Source organism: Conger conger, chromosome 15 (assembly GCF_963514075.1).
Source record: "Conger conger chromosome 15, fConCon1.1, whole genome shotgun sequence".
Taxonomy (NCBI): Eukaryota; Metazoa; Chordata; class Actinopteri; order Anguilliformes; family Congridae; genus Conger; species Conger conger.
Window position 1 is genome coordinate 25,626,513 of NC_083774.1, and position 24,887 is coordinate 25,651,399.

At 46.1% G+C, this 24,887-nt stretch overlaps 1 protein-coding gene across 1 annotated transcript; it reads left to right on the forward strand.

Annotated features, from left to right (window-relative positions):
• The first annotated feature begins 1,134 nt into the window (after nt 1–1,134).
• On the forward strand, nt 1,135–24,249 carry LOC133111907 (proprotein convertase subtilisin/kexin type 5). Its single transcript, XM_061222545.1, has 16 exons — nt 1,135–1,448; nt 3,492–3,695; nt 4,151–4,219; nt 5,015–5,057; nt 9,578–9,723; nt 11,729–11,923; nt 13,225–13,311; nt 13,932–14,130; nt 15,670–15,893; nt 18,331–18,573; nt 20,051–20,293; nt 21,036–21,231; nt 21,314–21,519; nt 21,914–22,014; nt 22,594–22,765; nt 23,614–24,249. The coding sequence occupies exons 1-16, from the start codon at nt 1,259–1,261 to the stop codon at nt 24,015–24,017; spliced, it is 2,922 nt and encodes a 973-aa protein (XP_061078529.1). The 5' UTR covers nt 1,135–1,258; the 3' UTR covers nt 24,018–24,249.
• Nucleotides 24,250–24,887: the final 638 nt, after the last annotated feature.

Genomic DNA, 24,887 nt, shown 5'->3' on the forward strand with positions numbered 1-24,887 from the left:
ATAGAGTACATGAGTCCAACATGGACCATTTGTATTCTATGAGAGTTGATATAACATTTTACTGAACATTTTACAGAAAACCATGATTGTTCACACAAACTATTCACCTCATCTTGTTTGATTTGCACCTTGTTTACCATGTTTTTAGTAACTAGTTCTACCATTTTGATTGTAGGCATCAAGGTAAAACGCATAACTGTATACTTCAAATGGAAAAGAACAGTAATGCTTCTTTGCAATATCCAGATAGATCTGAATATGCAGAATTGATTAAGGCAAAGGCTAAGGCAGGCTTGTCTGGGAAAACCGAAAAATTGTCTCTTTGCAGCAACAAATAATATCTGACAGGTACAATAATTGCAATTTAATACTCATTATTCAAAGCTGGCTGCTTGGCTTCCATCTGCAATGAGGAGGGAAGTGTGCTCATTATGCATGGCAAGGCTATTCGCATCCGGGAGCTGGTGCAGGCATCAGGAGTTATATTGTCCCTATCTCACAATATTTCTCATGGGTTGAAAGCTGCACTCCTCAGTATGACAGAGAGATTAGTGTAGAGCTTTGATTAGAAATTAAGCCTACAATATTTTGAAATCATTAACAACATTGTAATCCAATTAAATATATGAATCAAAACTGCATTTTACTTGAGTACAAACCTTTTTTATAAATCTGTCTTTAAAATGCAAGGTCAATTGATTTATGTGTCCTACCAGCAGTACTAAGCATTATTCCTTCAAACATTTCCTCATGTTGCATATAGTATCGCCATCTTAGTCTGAAAGCAACTTATTACAACACGCCATTGAAAGTTGAGTTGACGTTGATAATGTTTACTGGACTCTTAAACAGTAGGGCGTCATTGCACTAAATAACTGAACATTTTATGGTGAAGAATCAATTGTAAACCAACCTCGATTCCTCGTGAATATCGTGGATTTTTTTATTTTATTAACGTTTTTTCCTTGACTTACTTCAGAAAAGAGCCGGCGACAACATTGAATCGTCGACATAATGGTTACATTTATATGACAATCGTTTGTCAGATGCTCTTATCAAGAGTATCACACTTACTGCTACATTGCCGAGCTTCAATTGTTCCAGTTGTCCAATCCCCTACAAACAAACTTGTCGGACGAGTTTGCGCTGATTGCCTGCGCAAACGCAGAGGTCTCAATACTGATTGCATTCACCTGCTGCAGGCTGCGCGTCCATGGTTTCATCTTTGTAGAGAACAACTCTCTGAAAAAGCGTGGGAATGAAGATGAAATCCAAGACTTTCTCGGCATTACTTTTAATGTTTTATATCGGATTTGTACGGAGCAAACCTTCCTCGTTGTCTTGTCCCAGTGGACAATTCGTATTGAAAAACCAGTGTGTTGGATGTCATCCCACCTGCACCGAATGTTTCGGTCACGAGCTCTTCGAGTGTACCGCCTGCGGAGTAGGTAGGTATAAGTTTGGATTTAGCTTACATGTATGTACGGTGTTTTCATGTTGGTTATTTATTTATACAAAAAGATTTCGGGTTCAAAAAAGGTTTGTCGAATAACTGCACAACAAAGCATCCTTCCGATCTGCAATCCAATCCAAATATTATATTTACTTCTCGTGAAAATGTATTTCGTTAGAAATTGTACAGTATGTAAGTTAAGATTATTTGGCCTCCTAAGTATTGAAAGTTCAAAGGCCGGTTACCTCCCTGAGGTCCATGTGGTAGAAAGAGCCGGTCGCTATTCTGCTGTGCCTACAGCTAGAATCAAAGAGACGGTACACCATCATTCATCGAAATGACAAATGGAGAGTCCGACTTCAAACAAGTGGTCATATTGACTGTGATCTATATCAGATGGCTGGAGGCGAATACAATTGAAGGGGGGCTATTAAATTCCAGTCCCCACACCAAGCACCCAAAAAAAGATAACCGATGAGAACAAGATGGCAACTTGAATTTAATTTTATTTTATTTATTTGTTGGTCCTTAGCAGGGGGCCGTTTGTTTAAAAGTACAATTCCTGGACTGGTGGTGCTTTCTGTCTTGAGGCCTTTCTTGAGGGAGCATGTCTGAAGTAACTGCATCACAGAAACTGTGGTTCAGTTACCCTAGCAATGTGCTTGTCCTTCACAGTGCCCACCCTCCCCTGCTCCTTGTGTTGTCATTGTAAGTTGATCTTACTGGTTGCATCAAAGTAATATGAAATGAACACAAACAGTATAAACTTTTGTTTTGTAAATAGCGCATGAATTATATAAATTCTGAAAAGACAATAAATGGTAACCTGATGGTTTCGATCATTGCTTTTTTTTTTTTTTTAAACTGGTTTACTTTTAAGAAAAATGGGAAACTTGAATCGAAAATTAAAGAATTTGGGCTTGGGTGTTTAAGGAAGGAGCATTAGTTTAGTTCTGAAGGAGGCCCCCTCTACAATAGCGGAATGTGAGCATATGAACACGTCCAGGCCTCTGTTGGTTTGGTCGACTGTGGGAATATTTAACCTTGATGTGCAAACACACCCTGTGACCGTGGTCAACAAGGTTTGTGTGGTGTAGTTGTCATGAAAGAAGTTTCAGCAACTTGGGGGGCTGTAGGCTATTCCTTGCTGGAAGAAAAAAAAAAAATCACAGCTTTTCTTTTTTCTCCTTCTTAACTAGTGGCTGTTGTCTGTGTGCTTTGTCGAATAAATTATTTCTACAAGCTGTTACATTTTCAGATGTTCTTGCCATGTGCAATCCAGCCCTGGTTTCCTTTTCTCCCGGGTAATCAGTGCTACAGATTGGCCCGACTGTCTTCACACATGACTCATGGGCAAAGGGAGGGTGGGAAAACCTGGAAGTAGTGATACTAAACCTTGTGAGGCTACTTCAGATAACTAATGATATCTCAGCAATGACTCAAATATCCTCAACCAAATTTTCTGGAAATGGTGTTGACATTATAGTCTAACTTTGTACCAAATTTAATCCATTTTGAAATATAGTTTTTTGAAAATCTGATTTAAAGGTTATGGAATTATCCCAATGTGAAACCTTCTGTTTTTCTGAGTGTGTACATGCTCTTTTGATGGACCCCTAATGAAATCATCTTCAGAAGTCAGGAAGTTAAGGCCTCCCATTAAAAGCGTACCATGCAGGATTTTTACCTGTATTTGTTATTGTGATGTTATTTCTGTGTGGCTTCAGAGCCTGAGGGGTGGGTTCAGGTTTTGCCGGAGCCTTTGTAGCTAGCGCTAGCCACTGCTATGGTGGAGGTGAAGAAGCACAAGTACAAGTACAAGCAAAGCCACATTGCAAGCCAACGGCGCTCCTTCAAAAACTGCCTTGAAAATACTTGTCCTCACTATCGAAAAATGGAGATCTAAACATAAAAACGGTGGAAAGGATTTTAAATATTTTAAAAAAGGTGGGTGCGGTTGAGTAGATGACTTTGATTGGTAATGCAGCACCACAGCAAGGCTATAAAATGCATAACTTTGTGTGTGCCCCCCTCTCAGATGGAGATGGGTCGGAGCGGTTCCTTGACCAGGTGCGCTGTCGCCTCCACTGCCCCCGGGGGTTCTACCCCAACCGGGATCTATACGCCTGCCACCCCTGCATGCCCCACTGCGAGCTGTGCGCTGATCCCCATGTCTGCGCCAAGTGCGCGCAAAACTACAAACTCCAGAGGGGGCTGTGCCAGAGAGCGGACTGCGGAGAGGGTGAGTCTGGCAGGACACTGCCCTGATAACTAGAGACGCTTCCTATTAGACACTTTTATCCAAAGTGTCAAACAGGGTTCTGAATGCACCCATTCTATCTGTGTGTGTGTAGATGCCTGGGTGTACCCCCTGTTTGGAACCCACAAACTACCCTGCCGGATTTCCCTCCTATTCTCTACTGTCCATTTCTCAAGATTCGGCTGGCCTCTTTCACTGTCTGTCTTTCTCCCTTCCAGACACACTGAGGGAAACATTTGTGAGCATGTTTCTCTAAGGAGGTTTGCGAGCTTTCGGGCTTAGGAGAGTGATGAACGTTTGTGTTTGTGTTTAAGTGGCTGGAGGGGTAGGCTGATACAGTGTGCAGGAATGCAGCTGTAGATGGGGCCACAGTGAAGCTTGGCATCTTGGTGCCGACGCTGGGGTCCTGAAATCTGACATGTTTTGTGTTGTTGCAGGCCAGGTTGAAGACCCTGATAGTGGGGAGTGCGTTGACTGTGAGATGGGATGCAAAACCTGTTCACCAGGTAAGTCCCACGCGGTTGCACTAGCCTGGGGACTGTGGTATACGAACAGAGGGCTTAGGTTCATAGTACAGATTTCTATCGCTTTCTGTAGCTCCAGTAGAACAATTCATGGGTTAGGTGAGAGGGGAGTCATTATAGAATAAAGTGTCTTAGGCTTTCGTACCAATTTGTGGATTTAGGTCCTCTTTAGCGTGTTCTGTATTAACACACAGTCTCTGGACCATCTGTACTCATACCATTGAAGCCAAGGCATCCGTTTACCATGGTGAACCTGTGATATTACTTACCCGTTTTCTTTGTGTAAAAGCACAAACTATTTATAGCTGTCCTGGAGACGGTCTGGTGGTATTGGTCAAGGAACCTTTAGCACAAAAAGCATACGATTGCCAATGGGTGCTGTATTGTGGTTCTACAGTACCTTTTGAACAAGGTATGCAACCAGAATAGCTTCCTTAAATATCCAGTTACATAAATGAAAAAAAAAAAAAAAGATATATATTAGCTGTTTAGAATTGTCAGCTGAGCAAATTGATAACAAAAAGGATAATGGCTCTCTTGTTATAATTCACTGCAGTGAATGGCTTTTGATGTTAAGTTTAATGCCAAAATGGCGGATGTAAAAGAAAAGAGTTGTTGTTTTTTTTCCCCCTCCTTATTTTCAAAGTGTACAGTAAGATCAGTGGTGGCCTGGCTCCCCCCTGCTGCTTTCATGGGAGCCTGTTGTCGGGCAGGGGAGAGCACTCTGTCACACTGGCTGCCTTTGTGTGCTGATCGCTCCTTTTGTCCCACACACAGATGACCCAGAACTGTGCAGCAGCTGTGTGGCAGGATACTTTCTGTGAGTCTGTTTGTGTTTTTCCTTACCTCTTTATTTCACCAAGAAAAAAACATTCTCTGTTGTTTTAATGCAACCCTGCTTATGGCCATTCGAATGGAACGCAGAAACGCACACACACGCGCACACACCTTAAGAGGATTTGTTTGATAATACAGGGAGTTGCTGTCTGATATTCGTTGATCTCCTTTTGTTTGTTCACCAGTACTATGTGATGGTGGTGATGCAGTATCAGACAGGATTAAGTTTAACAAAATCCACAGTCTGATGGTGTTGTGAAATTATCAGAAGTAAGCTCAGGGCTAGTATTAATGTTCTCTGCCTCTCTGTCTTGCTTTGGGTCGTCACAGCACTGAGGACGCTGACCACTCATGCTGGCTAGCGTTGTTGGGACGAGCACAGCTGTCCGTGAGACCCTGTAATATAACCGTTCACGAGCTGAACCGTTTTTCAGTTTAAAATGTTGGACGAGTTGAACCTAAATGAGCTTAGTCTCCCCCCCATCCCCTTCACCCCCCTTCCTCTCTATCCTGACCTCACAGTACTGGCCCGAGGTGGAATGGAGCGCACAGCGTCTCATTTCAGACACCCCCCCCCCCCCCGTTGCATCTGAGCCCTGTGCACTACCAGAACAGAGCTGTGATTGTGTCCCCCCCTAAATCTCCCCTCTCGAGTTACCTGCCTGATCGTAGTCCCCTCTCCCTGTCACCTGAGCTCGACCGCGGCACACTGAGGTTCTTTCTTCCTTCCAGAGACGCTGCGAAACGAGCACACAGCCCAGCTCCAAAGGGTTCTGTCCCCCCCAGTTTGGGGTTGCCGTTCTTAAAGCAAGAAACATAGGAAGCCATTTTACACGCTTTTTCTCCTCGACCGTGCCTCTCGAGTGAGAGCGGTGCTGACTGCGTCCATGCGGAGAGCACTGCTGCTGAACCACATGATCCCTCTCCTCTGAGTAGTGACTTTTGACCTTACAGCCTACACAGGACTACAGGAGAGAGCAAGCGGGCACAGAGGAGAGGCGCTTTAGTCACTGATCACAAATTCAGCTCGATGGGCAGCTGGCGTGTATAGACCTACAGTCTACAGTCCTACAGTAATGCAGTAGTAATTTGAGGGACCCAAGCCAACCTAAACCAACCCTGCCCCTGAGAGAACAATAGCAGTTGTATCCTAGCTCAATGACAATGCCAGGACTACAGCCTTTGATGTTTAGAGCCTGCAGTCGTGATGTTTGGCAGCCATTTTGTAGGCACCGGAGCTTTGCTCTGAGCAGCATTTAAAAATATTAGTAAATAGCTTGCTCTGCTATAGATGCACTGCATTATGTCTGTGCCATTTAAGTTATGGGCCACATTTTGTTCTCTGACCTTCAAGCCAAAGCTTAGTCATCTTATTGAGGCATCGGATCCACAGATAGATTAATTTTACTATAGAGATGTTAACCCTCTAGGTTTAACAAGGATCTTTATTCACGAACATAATGCACTGCACATACCACGCTTTTTGTTGTTCCCGGGGCTGTTCGAAGTTAAGCACGCGTGGGCAGCTTGCCTGTCCTTGGAGTGAGCAGCTAAGGCTGGTTAAACACCAAGTGAAAGCTGAGGCCAACACACCCTTGTTAAATCCGATCATTCTTTCATTTTAAAATGTTCTACCGCTCATTTTACACTCCAGTGAGCTGCAAATGTCCACTAGGTGTTGAATTGGCCTTGGTGTCTCATTAAGTCCTGTTGTTTACTTGTTTCTATTGGTCTGAAACTTGTGGTTTTGCCCCCTTTTGTTTAGTGTAAGTCAGGTTAGAGGGGCAGGTAGAGAGTGCACTGATCTTCCTGGTGTACATACGGGAAGTACAGGCAGGTGAAATAAGGAAAAGCGGACTGCTCTCTATGTGCAGCGAGCCAGCAGATTCACATCATTCTTGTATCGTGGCACGGAACGTTATGTACTCATGGGTGCCGAATGCGTGCGTGTGTGTGTGTGAGCATGCGAGCGTTCATGGGCTTTGATACATGCGTGTCCATGCTGACTCCATGGTTACCATGCCCATTCCGCACATAGTTACTGCATAAATGTTTTTCGATAAAGGCCTTTCGGCTATATCGTGGAAGACGCACGTGAGATTAAGGGACTACAGTCATGAAGCCCTCCTTCCCTAACCTAATTGAATCTAAAATGCACCGGTCAGCAGATTTGGAGAAAGTTCTGAGGGTGAGAACGGCTCAGTGCCGTTTACTTTGTTCCCCTCCCTTCTAAAACAAATGACAAGTGCGTGGGAGGAATCCCTGGTAACTGGGGCACTATGGTTACTTTCAGCAAGAAGCCAGGCCAAGCGCTACACCAGGGAATTCTGGGTAAGAGCAGGGGGTTCTCAGCCCTTTGTCCCATATTGGGATGTGTGACTGGCCCCTTTTGAAGGGCTCCTCGTATTGGCTAGGTGATTTAAATAAATGTGTTATTTAGCTGACACTTTTATCCAGAGGTTACAGTTGATTAGACTAAGCAAGGGCTAATCCCCCCTGGAGCAGTGTTGGGTTTAGGGCCCAAAATCTGTGTGGATCTTATCTAATGGCTACGCCAGGGCTTGAACCACAAACCTTCTGGGTCCCAGTCATGTACCTACAGGCTGCATAGGTGGCGTGCGCTGGATGGCACAGGGTTTACCCGTCCCCAGGCAGAAAGGCCTGGGCATTGTTGTTTCCTCACAGCCCCAGGGCCACACCCTGCACCGCCGCTGCTCTGTGGAATACGATCCTCTTTATTGAGGCTTGACGTGAGCCCATTCAAGCGCGGCATCTGGCACTCTCTCCAGCATAACATCGCGGTCACACAATCCACACGGCTCTGTGGATGACGGTCCGCAGCCTCCCGTAGCCGTCACGTTTCTCCGTGCGAGGGAGTCACATGCGGCTGATTGGGGGGATTAATAACGGGGCTAATGAAAGCGGCCCCGCTGGCCTCCGAGGCAGCGTGGGTTAATTAGCGCGCCGTGAGCAGTGAGGGGGCTGAACGCCCGGCCAAATCACCGCAGGCTCGTTACCATGAGCAGGCCGAAATGAAACGATGTAGGGGGAAAACACAAGGGCTCCAGATGAGGTTTTAATTTGCCAGGTTAATGTGCGCGGGTGAGTGTGTGAGTGTGTGAGTGTGTGAGTGTGTGAGTGTGTGAGTGTGTGAGTGTGTGAGTGTGTGAGTGTGTGAGTGTGTGAGTGTGCGAGTGTGCGAGTGTGCGAGTGTGCGAGTGTGCGAGTGTGCGAGTGTGCGAGTGTGTATATAGGTGCGCGTGTATATAGATGCGCGTGTGTGTGTGCGCGTATGTGTATGCATGTGTGTATAGATGTGCGTGCGTATGCATGTGTGTACAGATGTGCGTGTGTGTGTGTGCCTGTGTGTATACATGTGCGTGTGTGCATGGCAGAGGTGAATATAACAGTGATGGGGTCCTGTTGGAGTACCTGAGGGGCTGTCTTTAGTCTAATGAGAGAAGCAGTGAAAGTGACCCCACTTCCCCTGCACGCAGTGTGCTGTGCTCTTCCTGTGAATGCAGGGTGGGCTGTCAGATTTCTGATTACTCCTACCCCCCTACACACACACACACACACACACACACACACACACACACTCACACACACTCTCCAGCTCCAATTGTTAAGTCTGCAGATTCACTGCCTGCAGCAACCAGATTCAGTTTCTGTGTGACATGGAAGGGGTTGTGAATAGTGAAATTTAATTCCTGCCGAACAGGTCCTTTTGATCTGAGGACAGAGCACCGTTCTTTTGTCCTGGAATCTATATTTTTAAAAGCAGCAAGAGGAATGTCTAATGGTCAGCGATGGGCTGCAATTTATTTCAGTAATGCCTTGAAAAAGCAACTAAACACAGACTTGCTACAATTCAACACATAATGGGATGGGAACGCTAGAGTGGCAAGCCTTCACACCTTCCCACTGATCAACTCTTATTTTTCTACATGACAGTTTGTGGGTGCTTGATGGCTTCTCGCATTTCCACCTGCACTCACTGACACTAATTGGTAGAGTAAGTGGACAGGTCCCCCTACGGTATCTACGGTACCCCCACTTTCTTCTTAAAAGGCAAATGGTCACTGCTTCAGGGAATCCACTGAAGGAGCCATGGCCCCTTGGTGCCACCTAGTTGCTGCTTGTGTAAAAGATTGTGTATAAGCTTGCCTATGTCTGAATTTACACATTATTCAGTATAGTTGTCGAGCACACTGGGTGCGAAGTTCTGTAAATGTAGTGTAATTGACATTTCCTTTCAATAACAACAATGATGTGTGTCTGGCCGTCCAAGGGAGGAATGTCTCGCAACGCTTATGCCTTATTTTCTACCGTAAAGTTGGAAATTTTATATGTTTTGCATACTGCCCATTGTGTGCTAGTACATGCACACTAACCGTATGCAGTATACTTCATGGACAGGAGGCTGATTCGGGTACAACCTTTGTAGCGTTTCTCCCAATTCTCAGTGGTTTATTGATGTTTTCCCCCCCCTCATCCTTCCAGGTACAGGCAGCGGTGTCGGCGCAGCTGCCCACAGAGGACCTTCGCCGATGGGGACCGGGGCATGTGCGTCAGCTGCCCCGAACCGTGCGCCGACTGCAGGAGCAAGACCCTGTGCCTGTCCTGCCAGGACCAGCACTTCCTGTCCCGTCAGTATCGTCTGAGTCTCCCAATTATTCACCCTGAGTGGCTCTTTCAGTAAAGGCATTAATCAAGAGATGTTGCCTTATTACATAGGACCCATCAAGATCACTCTTTCAAGCCTTGGCAGTCTTTAGCCAATCAGAACCAGTCACAGTGCCTAGTGTTCTCATGGTTTAGATGGGTTTTGGGTTTATTGGGGGTTCCTGTGTTACTGCACTGGCTTCTAGCAGGGTGCCTAGTGATGGCTGTCTATGTGTTAGGTGGCCTGTTTGGAATAGAGGTTCTGGCTCGTAGGCTGTGGGCATCGCAGTAATTCAAGCACCATAGCTGCAGTGCCACTTATGCAGTGAGGGAGCTTATGATGAACAACATTGCGTAAGGGCTTTGACATGACATGCTTTTTACACCAACGGGAAAGGCACAAGTATATGTGGGGAAAATGGAAATGCAAGAAACGCAATTTGCAGAAACCACTTTTCCTTCTTGGGCTTATGACTGTACTGTATATACTGTTGGAGTACATGGTGCATCTGGTGTCCATGCAAGGGAACAGAAGCTATTTTCAGACCAGGGTAACAAGCATGATCTGTAGAACTGCATTGGAGGTCAATGTGATGGGTCAGAGCCAGCAGCTAAACATGCTCTTTAGAGAGTGTAGGTTTCTGTAGATGTTGTTCCGCTGTAAATCTCAGCTTTGAGTGAGAGGGCTCTGGACGCTAGTACACATTTGAGTAGCAAATCTTAACCTGTCTGGCAGGCAGATGTCACAGGAGATGCAAATAATGAGAAGGGGATGGAATCGGAGTGGTGACTTCCTGTGTGTTATATGGACAAGGTTTGTCAGATGGCATTTTGAGACCTTAGATTAAAAAGATTCTAACTGAGGTTTCACACAGAAATACTGTTTAAAAGTATGAAGAAGTACAATATTTAAGAGGTTGTATTTGCATGGAGCCCATTCCCTTTGGTATCTTTGAAACTGAATATGTAAATACCACTCAGAATGCAGATTGTACCTTATAGTTCCAAGATCACAATTTTGCTGCTAAGTATTTGGAAGGCTGAATTAGTTTTCTTTAATTTTGGATGTTATTTACTGTTGTTCCATTTGCATTGTAAGTGCTATATGAGGTGAATCACTGAAGTTCCACAAACCAACTTGATGAAAAGCAAACAAACTGGCTGCATTCACTTTTAGGTTGTCTGTGCGCCAGGCTGTTTATACTATCGTTCTTGATCTCTGAGATGGCTCCCCCTGTCCTCTCTCCTCCTCCCTCTCTCTTGTTTTGCCATCCCCTGCACTTGTCCAAAAAGGCCAGGCCTTGTTTAGGGTCCAGTTCTGAGTGATTTGGGTCACAATTTCACAGCTGGCCTGCCCGCGGGAATGCGGCGGTGGCAGGGGAGGCGGTGCTGCGGTTCATCTGACCGTAGAGGAGCGGTCGGGTCAGAGCAGAGCCGGCGGGCATTATTTTGGAGCCGCAGTTCGCCCCCCCCCTTTTGTCTTTGCGCCTGCTGACAGTCTGGGAATCCTTTCCCCTGCCAGTGTTCACCAAGCAACATGCACCCCCCCCACCCCACCCCCCCCAATACAAACTGATACCCACCTACTGTTATCTTCCTCAGGGTGCTGGGGATTTCAATGTATGGTTGGCTTAAACTTTTTTCCTTATTTTATGCTGTGTTTGAGCCAGGGCTGAGATGAATTTCTGCTTAATGTGGCACAGTTTCTAGTCTTGAAATTTCTCAAAACTCAACAATGTTTGCCAGGATTGACCAGGGTCTTCAAAGCAACTGCCATTGAGTTTAATTTTGGGCGCCCGTGCGGATCGGGTTGACTTGCATGAAACCGAATGGCAAAGATCACGTAGGAAATAGATATTAAAACCAGTCGATAATTGAGGCGGTTATTAAAGATTAGAGGCCATAGTGAAGAGGACCTCTGGAAGCCTAACGCGGGCGAGACGTCGACAGTCGGGGCTCGTGACAGCTCGTTCTCCCCTCTCTCCGCAGAGGACGGCTGTGTGAAGCGGTGCCCGGTGGGCTCGTTCGGGGACCCCAGCAGCCGGCGCTGCCAGGCGTGCCACAGCTCCTGCCTGGCCTGCCACGGCCTGCGGGCGCTGGACTGCGACATGTGCCCCGACGGAAACCTGCCCCTTTACGGCCAGTGCCCCGCCGCCAGCTGCCTGCCCGGCCAGTACTACCACGGTGAGTGTGCTGGAGGTCCGCAGAGAGAGAGCAGTGCTTTATCACACTTATTTTTCAGGATCGCAGGTAAAGAAGCCGGGATAATTGTCTTTTTTAAAATATTAAATGTCACCAACATTCATGTTAGATATGTGGTTTATTTCAGTATGCATATTAGCATCCGCCAACACTGACAAATTTTGCAACATGGGTGAGGTGGTGATAACAGGCAATTTTCTTTCAACTGCTGTAAAGTCATGCAGGTGAACCACTTAACTCACAGCTGTGTTCAAAATAGACTGCTATTAATTTGTGCCAATTTTGTGCCAATTTTCCTTTTTTTTTTATTATTATTTTTTAAGACAATTATATGACATTGTACCCTGTGCGCTATAATAATTATCATATCAGATTTGGCAGTGAATATGACCGTGCAATATACTGAACGGCAAGGGTAACGTTGTCCCTTCGGGTTGGGTTGTTTGTAGGTTGTAGCCTGAAATGTTTTTGGCGGCATATGTATTTGCACACACAGAAATGTATGAAAACTGGCACTAAAGCAAAAGTAGATGAAAATGTGGGCAGGAGGTGGTGTTATGTGCAGTGTATAAGAGTGAATGTATAATTATTTGTATTATGGCAGCTGGCCTCCACAGAAAATGGCAATTGAATCCATTACTGTTTAGAATACACGCTTCCGTTTTAGTGTCTACTCTGTCTGTGTGTAATGATTCTGTCATTCAACACAAGGCTGAGAAAGATACTTCCATCTCCTCATTTTCACTGCCATTCCTCAGTTGTGTGTGTCTGTGTGTGTGTGTGTGTGTGTGTGTGAGAGACATACCCTAATCACATTGTGCGAGCCTGCCCTCTGCTGGTGAGAGAGGAGTGCTGGTCATCTGGTTTTTAAAGATCGACACTGGTAGCTTTTTAGAGTGCATCAGGCTGGAATGAAATGGAGCCCTTCAGCATTGCTGTTCCATAGTGTCATCCAGGAAGGTCCTGGTACTCCAGTCCCACACCCTAATGCCCAAGAATCACTCCTCTCTTTCATGGGCCACCTGCAGTATACTTGTGGAATATAATACAGCCGTTTGGCACAGAGACTGTGGACAGTTAGGGGACTGAAAACAAGCAGCAGTTAGCGTGCACTTATTTTACGATTTCCCTCCCCTGAAATGACATGGAGAAATTAGACAGACCTACAAATATTATTACCCGTTCCAGATTAGAAGAGAAATAATTTTGGGATGAAATTATTCATCAAAGTTAGTCATTTTGGGGAATTTCACCCCAAAAAATGTCTCTTCCTCTTGAATAAGGGATGGGGAGCGAGTGCCAATCGTGCGACGTGTCCTGCAAGACCTGCTTCGGCCCTCAGGCCCTCGACTGCTCTGCCTGCCGTGAAGGTAGTGTCCCCGGCTGTCCTTTCTGCTTATCGCCGTCAGCCCTCATTAACATTGACTGATATGTAAACTCTACCATGAACATTAAGGTTGAATATGTGGATTATTTTAGTATGCATATTAGTATCTGCCAAAACTAGAATTTTGCAAACTGACCATGACTTGCCATTCTCTTTCAACCTCTGGAAAGTCAGGCAGATGAGCTACTTATTTCACAGTTAGCTGTATGCTCAAAACATACTGTTGTACAATTGTTCCAGTGCGGTTTTATATAAACCGCCGATTCTCTCAAAGAAATATTTTATTTATATGTAAGGGACCTTGTACGTTATTAAACAGAAATGTTGCCATTTGATGTATTGTACCAGATTTAGCTTCACCTCTTGTCCACTGTACTTCCTTCTTCTAAGAGGTTCTGGTTCACCAGGCAAGGTTACTGCTTTTTCTGCACTAAGTATGAGTGTTCTGTCTTCAACTACACCCTATCATGCATATTCATATGGAACAGAATGTATAAATTATCAGTGGGAGTCTTAAGTTGACCGTTGCAGAACCTCAGTGGAATTGGAGTGACATTGTTGACAGCTGTAACAGTCATTGGTCGCCCCCCCCCCCGCTCACAGGGTACTTCCTGGACCAGGAGGGCTCCTGTGTGGAGCACTGCCCTCCCGGATTCTTCTCCAACTCGGGCACGGGCCTGTGTGAGGGCTGCTCCCCAAACTGTCAGACCTGCGAGGAGGCCAGCGACCGCTGCCTCAGCTGCCAGAAGGGAAACTACAGGCTGTTTCTCCACCAGGGGGCGTGCCTGTCCAACTGCCCCGAGTAAGTGTCTCCCTGGCTACCTGCGTGCTCTGAGCCAGCTTCACAAAATGGCTGACTGGTTGTCAGACTGCTGAGAATAGGATCAAATGACTGCCTTCGCATCAGACGCTGTACAAAGACCTGCTGTTAATGACTGGTGACTGATTCGGTATAAAATGCAGGGCAGTGTTCTGAAATATTATCACCAATGCTTCGTGATTATATAGCATGTACTGATCATAAGTGAAATGTGAAGTTTAGGTTTCGTGAAGAGGGAAATCATCTGCATTTTAAAATCGATGCATAGATTAGTTGGATGTGCCAAGCTAATGCACGCCAACCCAATGATATTTCCCGGGCGGATTTATTGATTTGTGTCCAACCAAGCGCGTTTCCTGGGTTTCCTGAGTCTCTGAGGGCAATCCTCACTCGGATGGTGTTTTTGTTTCAGCTGAGCTGAAGTAATTGATTCTGACTGAACTGTCACTGCAGTTCTGCATTTCACATCTCTCACCATCTGCTTGTGTGGCCTTGCCAAAAGTGGGGGGAGGAGGGTGGGATGCACAAAAAGGCTAAATTAAGGTATTTCGGCTAAATAAGTTACTTTAATGTTTTTTGTGTAATTTACTGTTAAGGGTTTACCATAAGATTAACCTGGAAGTGTTGCATTGCCTCATTCCTCAAAGGGGTGATTTTGCACAGGTTATGCAGATTTTTAACCAGATATCAAGCCTGAGAACTGAATGTATATGCCCTGTTTATCAGAGTCACAGAGTCAGTGTCAACACTTACCTGCCATTATTTATCTTGGCTTTCTCTGGGTAGAAGTTCCAGAAAGGCCAGTCAGGTTATTGCTGTTAGCCCCCTTCAGGATGCCAGAAGCCGTTAGGGACACGGTCCTCCCATCATTGCTAGGTGACCTGAAGCACAGCCCAATCTGTGCTGTGGGCAACCATCACGATGTCACGTGGGCGTGTGGGAGAAACGCGCAGACTGGCCATTCCAAACGGGAAAAGAATAATTCAAAGAAGTCAAACCTAATTGATGAAAATGTGTCCTGAAACTCCAGTAGTGATTCCCTGCGGTTATTTTTGGGTTCCACAGGCTGTTTTGACATGGCGCTAGAGTCCCACTGATGCGGGGCTTGGCTCTCTGATGTGATCCCGCCCTGGGTGTGTTGAAGTGTCCTTGAACAAGACTGCTAAATGCAATGCATAAAACAAAGCTAAAAATCTCACAATATAGGGTTAGCCATATGTAGTTAATATAAGCAATTAACTATCATTAATCTTAATAATATTATCATACATTTGTGCAATCAAATTCTATAGGTTTAATACAAACTGCCATTGTACATTTTTATTCTTTAATATATGTTTCACCCTCGGTCTAAACCCCTGCCCCTGACGAGCTGGTCGGTGCCTTGAATGGCAGACAATCACTGTTGGTGTGTGAGTGAATGGGTGAATGAGAGGGTATCGGCTGTGCAGCGCTTTGGATGAAGGCGCTATAGCAGTGCAGAGCGGCTGCCCTGAGAGGCTTGGTGCTTGTGGGTTCCAGCGGTTTCGTGGAGAGCGCAGAGGGCCGGTGCGAGGCCTGCGCCAGCCCCTGCCTGACCTGCGACCAGACGGCGTCTCAGTGCCTGTCCTGCGCCCCTGGCCGGTACCTGGAGGAGGGCCGCTGCTCCTCCAACTGCTCCCTCGGGAGCTACGCGGCCCAGGACGGGACCTGCAGGCGCTGCGGAGCCCACTGCAACGCCTGCGCCGACGCCCACAGCTGCTACAGTGAGTGCGGGACGCCAGACACGCTCTACGTACCTCCGTAATCTGTTAAAACGGCCCTTTTTAACAGATTCATATGCTTACTGTAACTAGGTATGATTTGTACTAACAGTATCTTGTGTAGTTACTGAACGGCTTTTCTCTTCCAAAATGTACAGCTCCATGTATACTGTTCTAATGGCCATCTGTCTTAGAGTCTTAGAACGAGGGTCAAACTCCAGGCCTCCAGGCCTGCTGGTTTTTATGGTTTCCTTTCAGTCATCAGCCAATTAAGGCCTTGAACAAAGTCCGTGGCCAATGAAAGACTTTGAAATTCATCTCCCTCCAGGCCTGGAGTTTGACACCCGTCTTAACATATCAGGAGAGCTCATAAGATGTATTATATAAGTCATTGGATTTGTTCTTAAATCGTTAAAATTTCTTAAAATGAGTGCTTTAAGAATACCAATGCATTTGTTATTCACCAATTTTTGGTAGAAACTCCTCCTGTTGTTGGAGTCATGTAAACAAGAGCCTTGTAGATCAGCTGCCTGGCACACCAAACTCTGATAAAACCTTCAAATTTGGTGTTTGCGGGTCAAATATGAATCAGGATTCAACAACTGCATTGCTTATGTCTCACCTGAATTGTTTTCAGAAACTTATTTCAGTGGATTGCTTAGGAGGGAAAAAAAAAAAAGAACCACAGTCTATCCAATTAGGTGTCAGTCATCCCTTGTTCTTGCTAATCCCATTGGCCATCTGTTTGACAGAACCAACCTACAGTGCCGTATATACTGTACTATAACGGACGTCTTAATTTCGGACAGTTGTCTGAAGTTAGGTGCGTTTGTTGAATCTGAGGTGGCACACTCGTATGAGCTCATAATAGAAATTTAATAAGAATATGAAAATCTTCTTGCATGAGGCCCATTGAATAGATCTTCTTCTTGGTCGTATAGTTAAGGAACATGTGCCATGGTTCTCACTCTCACACTAAACCGCTACTTTCAGGAACTCTAGTTCTCATGCATACCACCCCAGGGCCTGCTGTAAAATAGATGTTGGGAGCACATTGTTATTAATTTTAGTTCATTTTAATTTTAGAAATTATATTAATCATTATTCATTGTGATCTATTGTCTTTCATTGTTGTATTTCATAACTAATTGCACTGTTCTTGTAATTAATATTTGCAGCAGTCTCGAGCACATGAGATTTTTTTACAGAATTTTGTAAAATATACACTACCGTTCAAAAGTTTGGAATCACCTTGTCTTTCTGATTTAATATTTAATTTTCTCTGTTTGTAATCAAACAATTCACATGTGGTCAACGCGCAGACTCAAATTATATTAAAGGGCATTTTTATCAATTTTGGTTTTAGCGCATTAACTGCAGGAACTTTGAGAGGTTGAAGCCATTGAAGGAGAAGTCAGACGAGTAGGCTGACGTTGTGTGACACGTTACAGTGCAGTGGGATTCACTCCATATTAATCAGTGATGGGAAAACCTTCAGAGCACTTCCGTGACTAATAAAAGTCAGGAGATGTGCTCGACTGTATGTGCTGAGCAATACCATTTGATCATTTTTCAGTGTTTGTTGCATGCAAATGAAGTTTTCCATTTTGTTTAGTGTTTTTATCCCCAAGAGTAGTTCCGGGAACCATGTAGAAATACAAGTGTCATGACACAGTTTAAGGTAGCATTTCACTACTTGTAATGTTTCAGAGAATAGCCTGGAGCCCACTGGATGGACTGAAAGCAGGGTGAGGGAGGAATAGCAGTGAACTAAAATCCCAGTAAAAACATACTTGGCTAATGCTAATTCAGATGTAAAGGGCTGACGTTGAAGAAAAAGATGACTGGATAAAACTGAACGTCCTCATACCATTTTTGTTCATATGTGTTCATATTATAGTGCAGTCTACGTATTTGCTCTTAATGATGTTTTGGTGTATGCCCCTGATTGTTATTCCACCCCCCCCCCCCCCCCCCCCCCCCCCTTATTTCTCTGCCTGATAATGGCTTCCTTCACTGTCATTGGCACAACTCTGGTCTTCATGTTCACAAATGCCAATAACAGACCCCAAAGGCCTAGAATCAATACTCAATACTGAAAACTTTCTTATATCTGCACCAAGGAAATGATTAAATGCACCTGATTAATCAGAAACAGTTGTGAACCCAAATGTCCAATTACTTTTGGTCCTTAAATGGGGTGGTATGTATAAAAAGGGATGCAATTCCTACATGGATCACTTCATATGGATGTAAATACACTCAATAGGCATTTAAGTGGAGTTCCGAGCCAAGAGAACAAAATGCGTACCACCGTCCAAATACTTACGGACTGCACTGTCTCGGCGGTTTTGTGTGGGAATCGTAATGGTACATAAAGCTGATTTGGCGAACGTGTGAAACACGGCGGTAGGTGTAATGGAATGCTCCGTCCTTGCAGGATGCAGCTTCCTGTACCTGCTGCTGGACGGAGAGTGCAAGGCCAGCTGTCCGGAGGGCTTCTTCGAGGACCTGGACGAGGGACGCTGCGTCCCCTGCCACTCCACCTGCGGCACCTGCTCCGGGCCCCTGCAGGACGACTGCGAGACCTGTTCCCCCCAAAGCCCCAAGCTGTACGAGGGCACGTGCTTGGAGGGCTGTCCCACGGGCACCTATTACGAAACCAGTGCCGGGGAATGTCAGGGTATGCTCCCGGATTTGGACTGGATAGTGACGTGTAGAAATACAGATGGCGGACTGTAAATGTTTGCTTAAATATTTCAATATTGAGTAAATGTGTGTCTGGTCGGGAAGGGTGACCTGGTGTCCTGATTTACGTTGTGCTGCACACGATTTTGACACTGTCCCGTGGCCTTTATTGAGCTAATGTCCTGCATTTTGAAGAAAATTTTAGATTCACGTTTCTATTTTTAAACATTGAGCGATCGCTTTTATTATCCAATAATAATCGCTGGCATTATCTACAATACTTCTTCTTGTCCTCACGTTAGCCCATATCGCAGTTTGGTTGTAAATTAACGCGCTCTTCAAGTCAAAAACGTCAACAAGGCACATTGTCGAAGCTAACCAGCAATATATCAAGGACAACAGACGGTAGCACAACAAGAAAAGAACGTGTAGTGACACTGAAGGCTGGCTGAGACCGGTCCCAGATCGATGCTCAAGAGAGCTTTTTTTAATTTTTTCATCCATTGTTCATTTTCAGTTTCGTAGGGATGGGAATATGACTTGAAGCACCACAGTGCAGAGTCTCATCGGAAAGTTTAGTTACAAAAACAAACATCCACACCTATGGGAGCATTTCTACTCAAGGCAAAAGATGATAGCCAGACAGACAAAGTCACTGCAACTGAGATAAGCATGTATCACACTGCACGCTCATACAGGTCAGCTGACTGTGGTAGCAAGCTCCTACATGTCATTTTGCTGGACTCTGAGATTGCTATGAGAATTTCATGTAGTACAAAACCTGCATTCATAGTTACGGATGTGTTTGCACCTTCCTCAGTGGGGAGTTATTATTCGAATTAATTAAAAACTCGTAATGGTTGCAGATGACAAACGCACTGATGCTTCCAATCGTGGCACCACAAAACTTTACCCCGTCACTATGATATTGGACACCCGAGCTGTGTCCGAAGAGCCAAATCCTTTACTTTTATGAGGATAGTGATGTCAAAGTTCTGTTGACATACACCACCAGATTGGCAAAACACAATGCCTTGGTGTTGGCAATTAATGACTTGGCCGGTATTTGTTTTCCGGGACACCTTGGTTGAGAGATCCTGTTAATTGTTGACTCACTTATTAACCTTTAGTCATGCCTATAATGCCTGACCAATGCTCATGCCCAATTTATTTTCTTATTTACTCAATTCTATAATACTGTGTGCAGTGACTAGTGGCCGAGAGTGTAACTGCAGGCGAGATTTGTGTCTAATTATCCCGACACGCATTATATCAAATTTGTATATGTTTTTGTGTTGGTAGCCTATAAATAATAGGCATTATCTGTCCCACTAAATCTTACTGTCCCACATTTGGACTGTTTGCATCTGGTCACCCGAGTCTTGGCTTTTCTTCAGGGATGGGCAGGTGGAGAGTTGAGCCCTTGGCAGACGGTGTTGTTTTTTTCCCCCCGGTGGCCGTTTTTCCCTCAGAGTGTGACCAGACGTGTGCGGAGTGTTCCGGGCCTCAGCCCACCTGCCTGCGCTGTCAGAAAGGCCTGGTCCTGGACCCCAACACCATGCTGTGTGGCGTCACCGGCGACTCGCGCTGCCCGCCCCGGACCTTCCTGCAGCAGAACCAGTTCACCTGCCGGGCCTGCCACCCTCACTGCGGGTCCTGCGACGGCCCCGGCGCCTCCGACTGCCTGACCTGCACGACGCCCAGATTCCTCCACAGTAATACGCCGCCCTCCCCGAAATTAGCACCAGAACTCTTCTCAAGTCACATCTCTGTACCTTATTCCATCGCAGGAGTAAAACAGTAAAAGTTGTTTTCATTCTTTTAATAGTTATATTTTATATATTTGTCGTGAATATGTAGCAGATTTATGTATGCATAGGAGCTTCGGAAAATGAACGATGCAGGAGAATTATTTTGAGAAAAGCCTAGTAGTTATGTTTAAGAGTATGTGAGTTGTGATGCTTCTTATTTGGTGCACATTGTGATATAATGGTTGTGTATTGTCATTTATTAGGTGTTTTTCTCCGTGTGTTGATAATGAGCTGCAGTCTGATGATAGTGGGTTGCAGTATGTTGGGTTGTAGGGTGTTGATAATGAGTTATAGTCTGATAATGAGCTGCAGTATGTTGGGTTATAGTGTGTTGATGAGCTGCAGTGTGGTGGGTTATCGTGTGTTGATGAGCTGCAGTATGTTGGGTTATCGTGTGTTGACAATGAGTTATAGTCTGATAGTGTGTTGATGATGAGCTATAGTCTGGTGAGAGTGGGTTGCAGTATGTTGGGTTATGGTGTGTTGATGAGCTGTAGTGTGGTGGGTTATCGTGTGTTGATAATGAGTTATAGTCTGAGAGTGGGCTGCGGTATGTTGGGTTATAGTGAGTTATAGTCTGATAGAGGGTTGCGGTCTGTTGGCTGAATAAAGACTGCAGTGTTTGAGCCGCGTCTCCACCCTGCAGACGGCTCCTGTGAGAGCGAGTGCCCCGTGGGCTCCTTCTCCTCCAGCGAGCAGGCGGAGGGCACGGAGCTGGGCCTCTGCTCCCCCTGCGACCGCGTCTGCGCCTCCTGCTCCGGAGCCTCGCCCAAGGACTGCCTGACCTGCTCCTCCGGCCTCCTGCACCTCCTCAACCTCTGCCTCTCCCACTGCCCCACGGGGTAAGGCACCTCCTCTGCCCGGTCTGAAGGAGTTCCCGGGGGTTGTGTCCGTCACCCTCTCACCGAGCTGCCGTCCCTGCAGGTACTACGCCCAAGGGAGCCGCTGCGAGAGGTGCGACCGCTCCTGTGAGCTGTGCTGGGGCCCCGGGCCGGGCTCCTGCCTGGCCTGTCCTCACCACCTTCTGGAGCTGCAGGGCACCAGGCTGTGTGTGGAGCGCTGTCCCAAGAGGTTCTACCAGCAGGGCCACACCTGCCAGCAGTGCCACACCAGCTGCAAGACCTGCACAGGTAACTGCTACCATGTGCCCGCCCACGCCCACCGTTTCCCTGCCCTCCTGTGGGAGCGTGGAGGCCCCTCTCTGAAGGAAATGATTTTTAAGTGCATTTTGTTTCATGACGAAAACTACTGTCCACTTTCAAAAGGAAGTAAATTTGACTAGCCTTTTCTCTCAAAGGAAGACTTTCACCCACACAAAGATTGAAATCTAATCTTGCAAATATTGAAATCTAATCTTGCAAAGATTGAAATCTTGCCCAGTGTTCAAAAAGTGCTGATAACACCACTGCTATCACTGTCCCCCTGCTCCACCCACCTGGGCCCTGAACGTTTGAGTGTCGGTTGGTGGCTGGGGGCCAGCAGAGGAGCCACGGTGGTTGTCTGATTTTGGGTTTTCTCATGCAGACGGCACGCCCCAGGGGTGTCTGACCTGCGACTGGGGGAGCACACTGCAGGAAGGCATCTGCTACCCACGCTGCGAGGAGAGACGCTACCTCTCTGAGGAGGTGAGCACCACGCAGACCTGCTCCTCCTCCGCGTGTGACGCCCAAGGGACCGAGAGCAAAGAGAGGTTTTGGGGGTGTACAAATACCCAACCTCAAACCGTATAGTGCAATTGTTCCAGATTACTGACACTTCTATTTCTGCTGATATTGAAAGCTTATCCAAATCTACGCCCTGGGTAATGAAAGCCTTGTATAGACTGTGCTATCACTTGGCCTGAGACTGTTACCTGTTCAATCTGCACCTTTACCCACCACTCCCTACCTCCCTGTAATTTAGCTGTTATTGTAGTTCTCACAATTGTGTGTACTATTTTATGAGTTATGTTCGCCTAGAAGGATTTATTACAACTTTTGTTTGGTAGTGTAAGCCGTTTATTGTTCCTGCAAAAGTGCATTTCTTTTTATGACTAGCATTCTATAGATATAATCCTCTCTCATCTACAAAGTTCTTATCTTTGTGGTCATTCCTAGCACTTGAAACTGTACTTCCCTCTTTCAGTGCACTTTGTTGTATGTAGCTCTGGAGTGTCAGCTGAACGCCTGTAATGTAAGGTGTAATGCCTGTTCATGGGGCTCTAGGAGCAGTGTGAGCTGTGTGACGGCTCCTGCAGACACTGCTTCGGTCCCCGGCCGGACCAGTGCCTAACCTGCCCCCCCAACTCCGCGCTCCACGCGCTGGAGAACCGCTGCGCACGCTGCTGCCAGGCGGCCTCCAACGCCACGGACTGCTGCCTCTGCGATGCCAACACCGGTGAGTGCTCTCATTGGCCGGTCAGGTCTTCCATCTCGGAATCCTATTGGCTTAATTACGTCTCTTCAGTAACTATCGGCACCCAACTTGGGTAAAAAACATAATAGTTCAGGATTGTTCTAAGCCTTCCTGAGCTTGTCTGGTGTATTGGAACATTTTATACAGTCTATGATTGGAACCTATGAAATGCTCTCAAAAAGAGCATTCTGGTCCTATTGGCAGGCTCAATTGCATCAGGCCAGGCCAGTGGAAAACTATTCAAATCCAAAACAAATGTGTACGTAATTGACCCAGGTCCCAGTTGACTGGTTTCTTGCCCCTTCAGGTTCAGTTGTAATTGCATAAGTAGTTAGAGCCTTTTGGAAATATCCTTAGCAGTTATTTTAAAATGACTCAACTCTGACAGGAGTGAGAGAAATACAATTTGGGCATTAAAAATGGGTCAATAGACATTCCACTACCATAGTAAACCCTGTGTGAGGTGTGTGACACTGCTGTCCAGTTCTCTAATAAACTGTGTGTGGGGTGTCTAACACTGCTGTCTGGTTCTCTAATAAACCGTGTGTGGGGTGTGTGGGGTGTCTAACACTGCTGTCTGGTTCTCTAATAAACCGTATATGGGATGTCTGAGGTGTGACACTGCTGTCTGGTTCTCTAATAAACTGTGTGTGGGGTGTCTAACACTGCTGTCTGGTTCTCTAATAGACACCCCACACACAGTTTATTAGAGAACCAGACAGCAGTGTTAGACACCCCACACACAGTTTAACACTGCTGTCTGGTTCTCTAATAAACCGTATATGGGGTGTCTGAGGTGTGACACTGCTGTCTGGTTCTCTCTGCGGCAGCGCTGTGCGTGGAGCCCCCCGGGCCAGTGACAGAGAGGGGCCACTCTGCGGTGAACCTCAGCACCCGCATGCTCCAGCACACCCCCACCGCTCTCCCCGTCTCCTTCATCGCGGTCCTGGGCCTGGCGCTGGCCGCGTACGGCCTGGTCCAGGCGCGGTCCAGGAAGAGGCTGTGCTGGAACGACCGGTACGAGAGGCTGACCGGCGGCGGCCGGCTGGATTGCGAGCGCATGCCCCACGGCGTGCCCGACCCGGAGGACAGCGGGGACGAGGTGGACGTGGTGTACGCCAGCCACGACGGCACCGTCTACCGCCGCTACAACTTCCTCCAGGACCGCCACCCGGAGTGCGACCCGGAGTGCGACTCGGAGCCGGACGAAAACACCCATCTGAACAAGCCTTAGATTCCAGGAATACATTTCAGAACAATGCCTGAAAGGGAGCTGTTCACTGTGTTTAAAAATGATCCCCCCTCCTTTTGTCGTAGGTTTCACACATTTTTTTTTTATAAATGTGGATGAAATTTGGATCAAAAATACCATTTATTTTTTTGGAGCAAAGAATATTTTGAACTACAGTGTTTAGTTTGGATGGATCCTCAACCGATGTTGAATTTGATGTTCTATTAATTTGTGCCTATATTAAATATGTAAAGATGGCCGCAAGCTCTTTGTTGCCTGAAACGGTTGTGTAAAATGAAAATAAATGTGTGATACTGACTGCAGTGAGGCACTCCACATCTGTGTCATGACCCAGTAGACTTGGGTCAAATACTCATTTCATTTTGGATTCAAATACTTTTCTATGCTTTGTTGAGCTTGCCTGGTTGTATTGTAACCTGTTGAATACTCAGACCCTCTTCTGGTCCTCTTGGTTGGCTAAATTGCAATTGCACCAGGCAAGATCAGTGAAGCACAGAAAAGTATTTGATTACAAAACAATTATCTATTTGACGTGTGTGTGTGTGTGTGTGTGTGTGTGTGTGTGTGTGTGTGTGTGTGTGTGTGTGTGTGTGTGACAAATGGAGGCTCCCAGGGGTGGGAGTGGACACTTTTGATCCTCGTCGAACCACTCAGAACGTACTGTAAAGCTGGGTGTTCAGCTTTGTGCAGACATGCTTGCTTTCCTTATAACAAAGATTTACAATGTGCCCTTGATTATATATTACATTGCATTATTGGCATTTGGCAGACGCTCTTATCCAGAGCGACGTACAACAAAGTGCATACCCATAACCAGGGCTAAGTGCGCTGAAAGACCCTAGAGGGAAGTAC